Source organism: Narcine bancroftii, chromosome 2 (assembly GCF_036971445.1).
Source record: "Narcine bancroftii isolate sNarBan1 chromosome 2, sNarBan1.hap1, whole genome shotgun sequence".
Lineage (NCBI taxonomy): Eukaryota > Metazoa > Chordata > Chondrichthyes > Torpediniformes > Narcinidae > Narcine > Narcine bancroftii.
Genome location: NC_091470.1, coordinates 217,349,238 through 217,362,536, shown reverse-complemented (window position 1 = coordinate 217,362,536; position 13,299 = coordinate 217,349,238). Strand labels below are relative to the sequence as shown.

Below are 13,299 nucleotides of genomic sequence, written 5' to 3'. Positions count from 1 at the left end.
AGTTGCTTCCCCTGGCCCTCTGACTCTCCAACAACTGGTGAACCTGAGGGCAAGGTCATACCAGCTGATTAAAAGGTAGGCAGGCACGTCAATAATTAGGTGGGGGGGGAGGAGTGGAGAGGTGGGAAGAAGGGACAAGGGGAGGAGAACAGGCACACAGGCAAGAGGTTCTAGGTGGATTTAGGTGGGAGAGCAGAAGACAAAAAAAACTGAGAAGTGATAGGGACCGGGGCAGCTCTCTGAATGGAGAAGGAAGGGGCAGGAGGGAAGCGGACAGAGGGATAAGGAAAGAGAGATGAACAAGGGGCCTAACGCACACTGGTGAAGGAGATGCCAATGCCGTTTGTGGAGGGTGTCCAGGTGGAATATAAGGTTTTGGTCCTGTAATTTGCAGGTAGCGTCGGTTGGGCAGTGCACGAGAGCATGGACAGTCATGCTGCTGTAGCAGCGGGATGTGGAACTGAAATGGCAGGCCACTGGGAGGTCCCGGTTATTGCAGCAGACTGAGCGACAAAACCATCTGCCAGTCTCCGATTTGAGGAATGTTTTCTGCAGCTCCCAAACTCTAGAATCATGCTCTATCTCGTCCAGAATAAATCAGCATGTTCCGCTGCCTCTTCAGGAGTCCAAGCCTTCATTATATCTGCAGTGCAAACTGTGTAACAAATAGATGGCATCGAACCACTGCACAAATGGTAAAAGCCAAATCTGATAAAATCAACAGAACAGGCCAAATATTTTGTCTTTCTAACCAAGACCAAACCCAAGCATTGGTGTGTTTCACTTCACAAATCTCTTGACATTTGTTCCAACCCTAATGTTTTAAATTTAGACCTACAGCAAGGTAATAGGCCCTTTCAGCCCTCAAAACCGTAATGCCCAATTAACCCACAGCCTCCGGTACGCTTCGAAGGGAGGGAGGAAAGCAGAGCCCCCTGTGGTAAACCCATGCAGACACGGGGAGAACGTACAAACTCCCTACAGACAGCGCCAGGTTCCAACTCGGGCCGCTGGCGCTGAAACAGTGTCGCGAACTGCACCATCCTAAAAAAATGATTCAAAATGATCACATCAGAGAAGTATAAAATATCTTCTATAAAGGAATTATATGTGTATTATTTGTATAATTTTTGTATTCGATATTATTTTTGGACATAGCATGTGTTATATAACAATATAACAATACAGAAACAGGCCACATCGGACCTTCTAGTCCGCACAAAACTCCACTACCCACTCCCTTGCCCATAACCCTCCAATCCCCTCACATCCATGTACTCAGCCAACCTTCTCTTAAATGACAAAATTGACCCTGCTGCAACCACCTCTTCCGGAAGGTCATTCCATTCAGCCACCACTCTCTGAGTGAAGAAGCACCCTCTTATATTACTCCTAAAGTTTTGCCCCCTAACCCTTAGCTTATGACCCTTTATTTCAATCGCCCCTACCCTCAGGGGAAAAAGCCTATTCACATCTACTCTTTCTATTCCCTTCATAATTTTAAATACCTCTATCAAATCCCCTCTCAACCTTCTACGCTCCAATTAATAAAGTCCCAGTCTACTCAATCTTTCTCCATATTCTAGATACTGCAATCCAGGCAACATTTTCATAAAACTTCTCTGCACCCTCTCTACCTTATTTATATCCTTCCTATAATTTGGAGACCAGAACTGCACACAATATTCCAAACTTGGCCTCACCAATGCCTTAAACCATCTCAACATCACCTCCCACCTCCTATATTCTATGCTATGATTTATAAAGGCCAGCATACCAAAAGCCTTCTTCACCACCCTATCTACATGGAATGCTGAACCGTTATTCCCTCTGTTTCTCTGCATTCCTCAATGCCCTCCCCTTCACTGCATACGTCCTATTTTGGTTATTCCTCTCAAAATGAAGCATCTCACACTTATCTACATTAAACTCCATCTGCCACATTTCAGCCCACCTTTCCATGATTTAAATGTTTAATTCTTATAACTATATAATTTAATGTCCTGAATGAAATAAGTTATGTAATAATTATGGTCGTGCTTCTAATTTACAATTGATACATGATGTGTATATACGATTTGATTTATGTTGTCCTTAGTATACCTTTGTAAAGGGTTGTTGTTAAACTCAATAAAATATTTTAAAAAGAAAAGAAAATATAAGATTTCTAAGCTATGTCAGTCCAGTGGCTGTTGCGCTGGCACCATTGAGGGGCCATAGCAGGATTGTGATGGAGAATGGACAACTGATTGGTACTCCATGACCCACTGCTGCTTCTCCCAGGTGGGTCATAAGCTGGCCAAACATTCTTCTGGAGGACAGACTGCTAGGGTGCCACAGTGCCCTCAAAAGCCCCTAACACGTGGGACTCCACTGACATGGCGGCTGCAGTCGAGCTTGCTCAGCAGGTCCATCTGTGGCTCGTGCCTGGGCTGCAACAGTGGCTCGGACCGAGGCTGGGTTGACGCAGAAGTGACCACCTCTTCCATGTTCAGGAGCATGGGCTTGAGGTTGCAAACAAAGCAACATGCAAGGTTGGTTGGAGCTGGACACACTCTGCGTCTCTGGGCAACACTACCAGGCCTTTAAACAGATCAGACAATTTACCAACGGCCTCGATAGGCATGTTCATTACATCTCCCTTTCCGAGTCCTCTAGAACGTTTACACTTCCCTGGTCTCTGGTGCCCTGGTGGGAGCTACCATTTACCCTGGCACGGCCACACATTTACGCACATTTGATGACTCTGCAAGCACAACTCAACACTAAAGTATCGTCTACAATACACAAGAGTATTCAGATCTCGTGACCAGGCACTCCATCTTCTCGTGTTTCATCTGTTTTATTCTAGGTGGGTGGCTCTGTGAAATGAGAAGGGGATCCCTGAGTGGTGGGGAGGGAAGGTTTAAATTATCTACATATTACAATGCAGAAGAGGATGCTGAGGGCAAAGTAGGGTGTGAGTCGGCCGATTACATAGAACATTACAGCACAGTGCAGGACCTTTGGTCCACAATGTTGTAAAAAAAGGTAAAGGTTCCATTATTGTAATAATTATGTCATGTAATACCACATTTAGAATGTAATATACATGAAATTCTTTAATTTTATCTACCGTAAGGAAGACAGTGTCACCACTTTGTCAAACACCCCTCACAGAAATGAGGCCCCAGCAAGGAACAAATTTGTGACCCCTGGCTTACAAGACCAGTGCTCCAACCACTGAGCTAACAGAGTATATATTATACCTACCAAAAAAAAACCCTTCCAACCCCACGTGCCTGTATAAAAGTCTCTTAACTGCCCCTATTGTTTCAGCCTCTACCACCACCCCTGGCAATGCAACCCAGGCACCCAAATTCTCTGTGTAAAAACATTACCCCTGAACTCTCCTTGCTTCACTTTGTACATACGTCCTCTGGGGTTTGCTCCTTCCGCCTTGGGAGAACAAGCCGTTGACTGTCCTCCTTATCCATGCCTCTCATAACCTTGTACTTTCATCCTTCATTCGAAGGAGAAAATCCCCAGCTCTGCTAACCTTGCTTCATAAGACATATTTTCAAATCCAGGCAACATCCTGGTACATCTCCTCTGCATCCACTCCATAGCTTCCACGCCCTTCCTGTAATTCTTTGGCTTGGCTCCGCGGACGAAGATTAATGGAGGGGTAATGTCCACGTCAGCTCCAGGCTCGTTTGTGGCTGACAAGTCTGATGCGAGACAGGCAGACACGGTTGCAGCAGTTGCAAGGGAAAATTGGTTGGTTGGGGTTGGGTTTTGGGTTTTTCCTCCTTTGTCTTTTGTCAGTGACCAGAAATGAACACAATATTCTAAGTATGGTGATTTTTAGAGCTGCAACATTACGTCATGACCAGCATACCACAGGCCTTCTTTTTTTAAAATTTGATTTATTAGAAAGCAAAGTAATAACCACAATTACAAAATTAAAATATTAACAAATTGTCAAAAAAATGTCATGGTTACAGAAAGATCCTAAAAAGAACTACAAAGAACCCTAAAAAGAAAAAGAATCTAATCACCTCACCCCCCTAACTCTACCCCCCTCTCTTTAACTAAATTCTACCTCACCTACCCTGCTAAAGAAAAAAGAAACTAAGAAAGAAAGAAAGAGATAAGGAGAATAACTCAATCATTCATTGACTATACGATGTGGAGATTCAGCTGCACTCGTGACCCGTCAAATTGGAATAGTCCAAGTATGGGCTCCAAATCTTTTTAAATACTTAATAATTATCCCGTAAATTACAAGTGATCTTCTCCATTGGTATATAGGACCTCATTTCTGAATGCCATCTTCGTAAATTAAGCTCCATCTGTTCTTTCCATGAAACAGTTATACATTTCCTTGCTACTGCTAGAGCTAATCGGAAGAACACCATTTGAAATTTATCTAATTTATTAAGCAAAGCTGTTTCAGTAGCCTCCCCAATTAAAAAGATCTTTGGGTCTAAAGAAAATTGTATTTTCAGGATATCCTGCAAATAGGCTCTTTATCATAGGCCTTCTTAACTAAACTATCAACCTGTACAGTAACCTTGAGTGATCCATGGACTTGGACCAATGTCTCTGTTCCTCCACACTGTTAAGTAGCCGACCATTAACCCTTCACTCAGCTTCTGTTTTGCCTTTCCAAAATGCATTGCCTCATATTATCTGGATTGAACTCTTGAACTCTATCTGCTACTTCTCTGCTCAATTCTGCACTCTGTCCATATCTTGTGGTAACCTTCAACAACCTTCTACACTCTCCGCAACTCCTCCAACCTTCGATTCGCCCACAAACTGACTGACCCATCCCTCTACTTCCTGGTTTGGAACATTTAGAAAAATCACAAACAGAAGGGGTCCCAGAACAGATCCCTGGGGGATCTCCATTTGTCACTCACAAGATGAAAAACTATATTTTTAGGTCATCGCAATCCTCAGCTTCAGGTCTTGCTTACTTCAATGCCAAGGAAATTTCATCCATAACTGTTCACTTTTACAACAGCTTAGGAAAAGAACCCAGGGTACTTCGCAAACACTGTCACCATTCCCATGAGGATATGGTGATGTCTTCATGTGATTATGGTGTCATGAAATCATGTCACATGAATATATCACAATACCTTAGTGGGATAAATCTCCACAACACCCCTGCGAGTCTTTCTGACTACCGCTGTTCCACCAAATAAAGCAGACAACACAAGATCCAATGGAAAATCATCCTCCACTGACCGTGGATATCATCGACAGCAACTTTCACTAACATTTCTGCAAGGGCTCTGAACTTTTGTTCCCAAATGCCTTTGCCCCAGTTCTTCTCTTCTTTCCCTCAAGACGCTTAAAACCATTTCCTGGTCCAAACATTAAAATAGTTGCTCCATGGGACGGTGCTGTCAAATTCCATTTGAATGTTCTCGCGAAGCATCCTGGGATATTTTTGCTAAGTTGTTGCACATGTGAGCAGTTGGGTGTGAAATTCCCTTGTCGCTGCAGTAAGAGACCTGGTTTGTGCACATTGTGCACAACAAACACTATGTCAGGAGGCCAAGCAATCACACTCCTTGTCTGATCTTAAGCCTGAGGACATTAAAGCAGCATGAATTAAAATGGCATGTCACCAAAGAAGATGGCCAGGGTGTCCAGTATGAATTTATAACAGGTCACCATTTGTTCCATTTAATTTTATGTCACAATTTCTTTCAATGAGAACCATCAATTCCTGCATAATTTTGAAACAAAAACACATGCTGACAGCAACTGCAATCACAAAGTCACCGAAGGACTTCCGGAAGACTTGTCATACCAAATTACGGCTCTTGTACTTCCCTTTTTTGCCAGCTTCTTGCAGCTAAGGCAAATATATTTAGAAACACACCACAGGAACTGCATCTACTTGCTAATAAGAGGCTGATGAACACACAGTACAGCTTCTTTAATAGATACTCACCAGTACAAACTACAATCACGAAATTAATGGCTTTGAAGTCAACTCTATGAATAGAGAAGCAGCTGAAAGTCTGCAAAGGTCCAATTACATGGGTCAGAAAATTGAATAATTTGTATTTCTTCATTGGTTTTGAAAACAGTACAACATTTAACCGAAATCGTTAGGACTGAACCTTGAGCAAGTGAATTGACCACACTGGTTCAAAAAGAAAGGCTAAATTTAAATTTAGGCATGCAGCACGGTAACAGGCCATTTCGGCCCATGAGTCCATGCCGCCCAATTTACACCCACTTAACCTACGCCCCTGGTACGTTTTGGAACGGTGGGAGGAAACCGGAGCCTGCCGGGGAAAACCCACCCGGACACAGGGATAGCGTACCAACTCCTTACAGACAGCGTGGGATTCAAATCCCCGACCCGATCGCTGGCACTGTAAAGGCGTTGCGCTAACCGCTACGCCACCCTAGTAAATAAATTCAACATCCCACCTGTTTCAATAATAAATCCTTATTGCACCTGGCCAAGAAATGTGCATCAATCTTTGTTCTGGTATTTTCTAATAAATGATCCTATTCCATTGGCCTTGAAATGAAGAAGCACTTTCTGACATTATAGTGGAACAGAGCAACTTTATGTCTACGGTAATGACACCTTCTTCAAGACCAGTGAGAGGAAACAGTTGCTTCCTATCTCTTAATTCCTTCAATCAAGTATCCATTATCACCATTTGTGTGTAAAAAAAAAAGTACAAACCTCATGTGGACAACTTGTCCTCATTATCTAATCTGTCCTCCTCTGTACTCCTTCTCAGGACAAACACATCTTTCTTCTGGTACATGCCAAAAGCCAGCTTTTAATAGATTCAGTGATCAATGAGCATCACCCACCTCCATGTCTAACCCATCATTCATTCTGAATCTGCCCACTGGCTCTAAATTAATTTGCCTCGAACCACCCCCCACCCCCCAATTCTCTGCTGCTAGCCTTATGATTTTCAAAAGCATTCCTCGTTTAATTACTATTTTGCATGCCCTGTCATAGCATTTGCAGCCTAACTTAAAAATGCTAATATACAATTCTCCACTCTTACTTTGACACATAAATATATGACTATTTGATATATAAATCATTGAGGACCCCTACCATCCCACTACCATCCCCCTAGCATCTTTCAGCTACTCCTATGGGGAAAGAGATACAGGAGGATCAGAGCCAGAACCATCAGGCTGAAAAACAGCTTCTTCCCATGGGCAGTACGACTGCTGAACGACTGATCAACTGCTTGCACAAACCTTCCGAAAGTCGACTGTTTATTAAACAATATTTACTTTTATGTATGTATATTTGTTTGGCATATGTCTGTGTAAGTTATGCCTCATTGCATGCTTTGCACCAAGGACTGGAAAGCGCTGTTTCGACAGGTTGTATTTGTGTAATCAGATGGTAAATAAACCTGATCTCGAAATACAACAAAGGTGTCAGTACAAACATTGATGTGCTCTGCTAGATGCTTCATGTCAATTTTCTTTACCCAAACTTCACCTGGGACTATAAGATGCCGACAAATCCAGCTTCTTGTTTTTAGTTGAAAATTTCTTTTTGTAAACTCACTAAATAACTTGTGCTCGTCCACACCAATGTCATCCACAGCTTTGACTTTCTATGCAAAGTCGTCTACCTCCTTGAAACAAATGAACTATATTCACACCAGACAATTATGAAATTAATAACATGGCTCCAGTTGCCTCATTTCTTTCATCTCCCTTAACTAATGGGACGACTTCAACAATTTTGCAATTCAAGATGGCAATCCCTCAACAGAGAGAATTTTACAATACAAGATGGCAATCCCTGAACAGAGAGAATTTTGCACGATCATGATCAAACCATTTGGTATTTTCTCACTCATCCTTCCCTGGGAAGAGAAACCATATGGTCCTCGATATTTGTTCAGTTTTACTCTCATCAGTTCTTAATCGCAGTTTAAGAGGAAACTGTGAATCTGGAGCTTTCCCACCCTGAATGATATTTTGCACTTCCTTGCCACCTTACCTCTTAAGAGCAATGCTTTGCATGGAGTCAAATCCTTATAGAACATAAAAATGTACAGCACAGTTAAAAATTGGAGTATTTGAATGGCAACAGGCTTGTGGACCAAAGGATACAATACAGGTCCTTTGGCCAACAGTACTGTGCCAACATAATAACCTAATCTACTGACTGCCAAGAACAGTGGATCTCAACCTTTTTCTCTCCACTCACATTCCACCTGAAGCCATCCCTAGGCCATAGGTGCTCTGTGATTAGTAAGGAATGGCTTCAGGTGGGATGTGAGTGGGAAGAAAAAGCTTGAAAACCACTGTTTTAACATACCTCATTGACTCGTTATGTGCACGGTTTCAGAACTCGTAAGGAAATGGGCCAATGACAATTTTTCTCAAGCAAAATATTTCAGTAACAATTGGGTCTAGAGCAGTGGTTCACAACTTTCCCTTCCCACTCACGTACCACCTTAAGCAATCCCTTACTAATCACAGAGCCCTGATGGCTTAGGAATTACTTAAAGTGGTATGTGAGTGGAAAGGAAAACGTTGAGAACCACTGGCCTAGAATTTTCCCATAGTTTAACACTCCATTCTTCTTAGTTCCATCCACCGACCTAATAGTCTCTTAAATTATTCTGTTGTACCTGCCTCCACCACCATTGCTGATAGCGCATTCAATGTACCCACCACTCTCAATGTGAAAAACTTACATTCTCCCTGTACTTATCCCAAGCACCTTATCTTGAAATATATGAACTTCAAGAAACCCAAATTTTTCTAAGACACCTACTTTTCCTTGATTAAAATTATGTAAATGACATTAGTATTACATGCTGTAAATTTGTCTACTTTCATATTTTATAAGCATTTTTCACCGTGCACCCTTGAGCCAGCAAGATATCGACAGTTCATTGCAAGCTATAAATGACATTTTCACCCCCTCTCTCTGGCGCTCACCGAAGCTTTCTCAAACTCGATTTCTGAAGACGTTGCGGTCAAAGGGCTGACGGGGCTCAGTGATGGTGAACTCTCCACACTGGAAATATAATCTGGATCAGGAACATAGAGATTCTGCAGGAGACAGAATTTAAAACAAATGAAGCTACTCAATAACTAATTATACTCTGCCGCAGGATGAATAATATTCCTAATTTTTAGTGAAGTTCTCAACTTAGCATTTTAGTTAGAACCAATAAAAGCATGACAAAAAACAATCAACTTCATGTTTGATTTAATTATTTTAATTAATTAATTGCAATTACTATAGCTGGCCAATTCCCCAGTGCCACAGTGGATTAGGCCTGGTTATATCAACCCATATTAGCAATTACATCTGCAGGAACATACAACTTCGCCTGGACGAGTGAAGAAAGGAATAGACAAACAAGAATTACGTCAGAACATCAACTTTCCAGGGTCCACTGTTGGAGCGTCATTGATGGCCATTGAGCAAAAGGTGCATTAAGAACAAGCCTGGCATTAAAGTCCTGTGCAATTATGTCACACTACAGAGTCCCCCAAGTGAAGACTGAAAGTTCAAGATAAAACTTAAGGATAAAGGAGTCATGTTCCTGGGGATGGAGGAGGTTGGGGAAGTCCTAAATCAGTGGTTTTCAAACTTTTTCTTCTAGCTTACATACCACCTTAACTAACCCCTTACTAATCACAGAGCATCAATGGCATAGGAATTACTTAAGGTGGTATGTGAGCACAAAGAAAAAGTTTGAAAACCGCTGTCCTAAATCAATACTTTGCTTCAGTATTCACCAGATGGCGTCGGACCTGGGGGTGGTTGTAGGGAGAGGAGGCAGCAGCACTGTACCGATAAATGTAGATCGCTGGCTGGATATCCAGTTCATGTGCCTTCTTGCCTGTGGGTCAGATAAACTGCCCACCCCTGCAACCATGTTGAGATTTTAAAAAGGGTAAGTGCTGGATCTTCGTAAAAATATTAGGATTTACAATTCCCCAGGTCCGTACAAGATAGGGGGAGGGAGGGAAGAGATTGGTTGGGTGTTGGCAATGATTCTTGCATCTCGTTGGCCACAGGGGAGGTGCCAGAGGATTGGAGAATGGCAAATGAGGTCCCCTCATACAAATAGAGAGAATCTTAGGAATTGTAGACCAGTGAGTCATATGTCAGTGGTGGGAAAACTACTGTATAAAGCAGAGTGTAGTAGTGGGCATAAAGTATTCTGCATGGAGGTCAGTAACCAGTGGAGTTCCAAAGGGATCTGTTCTGGGACCCGAGCTCTTTGTGATTTTTATAAATGACCTGAATGTAGGTGCAAAGGGATGGGTCACTAAGTTTGCAGTTGATATGAATGTTGGAGGTGTTGTGGATAGTGTTGAAGGTTGTTGTAGGTTACAACAGTATATAGATAGGGTGCAGAGTTGGGCGGAGAAGTGGGAGATGAAGATCAATTTGGATAAGTGAGAGGTGATGCATTTTGGAAGGTCAAACCTAAAGGCTGAGTACAGGGTTAATGGTCGGATACTTAAAAGTGTGGAAGAACAGCGGGACCTTGGTCCAAATCCATAAATCTCTCAAGATTGCTGTGCAGGTAGATTGGATAGTTAAGAAATCCTATGTTGGGCTGCATTAGTCAGCACATTGAGCTCAGGGTTGGTGAAGTAATGTTGCAACTCCATACACCTCTGGTGAGATCACACTTCGAATATTGCGTTTATTTCTGGTCACCTCATTACAGAAAGAAAGTGGAAGCTATGGAGATTCACCAGGATGTTGCCTAGATTGGAAAATCTGTCTTATGAGGCAAGGTTAGCAGAGCTGGGGCTTTTCTCTTTAGAGCAAAGGATGAGAGATCTACAAGGTAATGGGATGCATAGGTAAGGTAGACAGCCAAAACCTTTTCCCCAGGGCGGGAGTAGCAAACACCAAAGGACATCTGTACAAAATGAAGGGAGAAGAGTTTAGGGGAGACATCAGGGGTAAGTTTTTTTTTATACAGAAAGTTTGGGTGCCTGGAATGCATTGCCAGGGTGTTGGTGGAGGCTGGAACAATAGGGGAATTTTAGAGACTTTGAGAAAGTCACGTGGATGAAAAAAGAGGGTGATATTGTAGGGAGGGTTTTGGGTTTTTTTGGTAGGTTTTTATGGGTTGGCACAACATTGTGGGCTGAAGGGCCTATACTATACTGTAATTTTCTGTGTCCTATCTATGTATGTACGGCATATATTTTGTTTGTCTCTATGTGTGTTGTGTCGCCAGGTTTTTGAAGTGAGGACCAGAAAATGCAGTTTCGTCAGATTGGATTTGCACAATGGGATAGAAGTAAACTTGTGCTTGAATGCCTGCTGCAGGAATTGTGGGCCACAGAGCCTGTTCCTGCTCTGAGAAGTTGTGCAAATCTTAAGAGAGTGGACGAGATCACAGCCCATATTATTTTTTCACATTCTACAACTTTCCAGCCCCGGTAATGGGCTTTCCAGCCCTTCTGCATCCGACCTGTGACCTGAACTGTACAGCTTATTCAAACTGTGGGATAACTAGTGCACTAACTTCTCTGTACTAAATATTCTATGTATAATAGAAGCTGATAAAGAGGAAAGCATTCGACCTGCCTTATTACAATAGAGTTATATCATGTACTTTGCATGGTTCAGTCTTTCATATGATTGAATACATAAGCTTATTACCTGGCCAGGGACCACGTCTCTGGAAAACAATTTATTCAGCTGTACAAGCTCGTTAGGCGTTGTGTCAAATTTGAGAGCGATGCTATTCAGAGAGTCCCTTGATTCAACCTGTCAAAGAAACCAACCCAGAAAGTCAGAAGATCAGCGGCCATTCAAGGAATCATTAAGAGACACAGGAGCAAGTCATTTTGCTGCATTTACGCAAAGTTGTATCCAGCAGCTTCCAGTAGGTCGGTAGTCCCACAGATCACAGCTCGTCCACTCAACGTGATGAAGCTTGCTCCTCTCCATCAGCCTCGCAGGGAGTCAGTTCCAGATACCTCCCACTTTCTTGGGGTGGGAGGGAATTTTCCCCATCCTTCAACCTATTACTCTTTTTAAGTGCATTCAGATGAGAGAGAGAGAGACAGGTCCTTGCCATTTACCCTCTCTGGGCCCATCAGTTTTTTGCACCTCAATTAAGCCTCCCTTCAGCTTCCTCTGAAACCTTTTCTCACAAATACATCATCATACAATATCATGTGACCAGAGCTTTACATAGTATTCAAACCTTGGAGGACGACTCAGGCCCAAAAGAGTAGTTATATATCTTTATCTCTTATGGACATTGCGTGAAGAGTTCATCCAGCATTTTGGAGTTTTCACAACAATTATAGCGTCCGTCGACTTTGGTATTTCATAACAGAGTATTCAAACTGTGGAATAACTAGCCTTGCACATAGTTTTGCACCATCCTCTTTAAACTACTATTCTCTCTGAATATTCTAATAGAGGTTTTAAAAAAAGATTCCACATGCCTTTCTAACTACCTTTTTGTTAGCATTAAGGACCTCTGGACGTACACTCAAGGATGGTATAATATCATTATAGAGAGGTTGGTCATGGCCAGAATGAACACGCACCTAAGCAAAGATCGGGACCCAGTGCAATTCATCTACCGTCACAATCGCTCCACAGCTGATGAAATATCGCTGGCTCTCCACTCAGTTCTGGGTCATCTCGAAAACAGAAATTCATATATATGGCTGCTCTTTAACGACTACAGCTCGGCCTTCAATGCCCTTATTCCTTCAGTGCAGGTCAAGAAGCTACAAACTCCAGGCCTCTGTACCCAACTCTGCAATGGGATCCTTGACTTTTTCATCTGAAGACCACAGTCAGCACCAATTGGAAACATCTCCTCCTCAGTGATCACACAGGCGCACCCCAAGGATGCGTGATTAGCCCACTGCTCTACTCAGTATACACCTATGACTGTGTGGCCAAGCACAATTCCAATGCCATCTACAAATTTTCCAATGACACCATAGTTGTCGGTAGAATTACAAACAGCATTGAGGAAATGTACCAGAGGGAGATAGATCAGCTCGTTGAATGGCGTCACGCCAACAACCTTGTGCTGAACGTCATCAAAAACCAAGGAGATGATTGTCGACTTCAAAGGGAAGACAGGGGAACATGATCCCGTCCTCATCGAGGGGTCATAGTGGAGAGGGTCAAGAACTTCAAATTTCTGGGTGTCAACATCTCCCAGGATCTGTCCTGGAGCCTCCATGTTGATGCAATCACAAAGAAGGCGCGCCAGCAGCTATACTTTGTGAAGTGTCCGAGAAGATTAGGTATGTCACCAAAAACTCTGG

The 13,299-nt window shown here is 42.7% G+C and overlaps 1 protein-coding gene across 5 annotated transcripts in view; it reads right to left on the bottom strand.

Moving 5' to 3' along the window:
- Positions 1-13,299, bottom strand: part of oxr1a (oxidation resistance 1a) — a 354,447-nt gene that overhangs the window by 151,558 nt on the left and 189,590 nt on the right. For all 5 annotated transcript variants that reach the window (XR_011352015.1, XM_069920289.1, XM_069920290.1 and 2 more), the window contains exons 3-4: positions 11,660-11,767; positions 8,956-9,069 (exon numbers count right to left, since the gene is read on the bottom strand). Coding sequence is in view for 4 of the 5 variants with exons in the window: in XM_069920289.1 (XP_069776390.1) it covers positions 8,956-9,069; positions 11,660-11,767 (222 nt within the window). In the remaining variant the exon portion in view is untranslated. The remainder of the gene's footprint in view (positions 1-8,955; positions 9,070-11,659; positions 11,768-13,299) is intronic.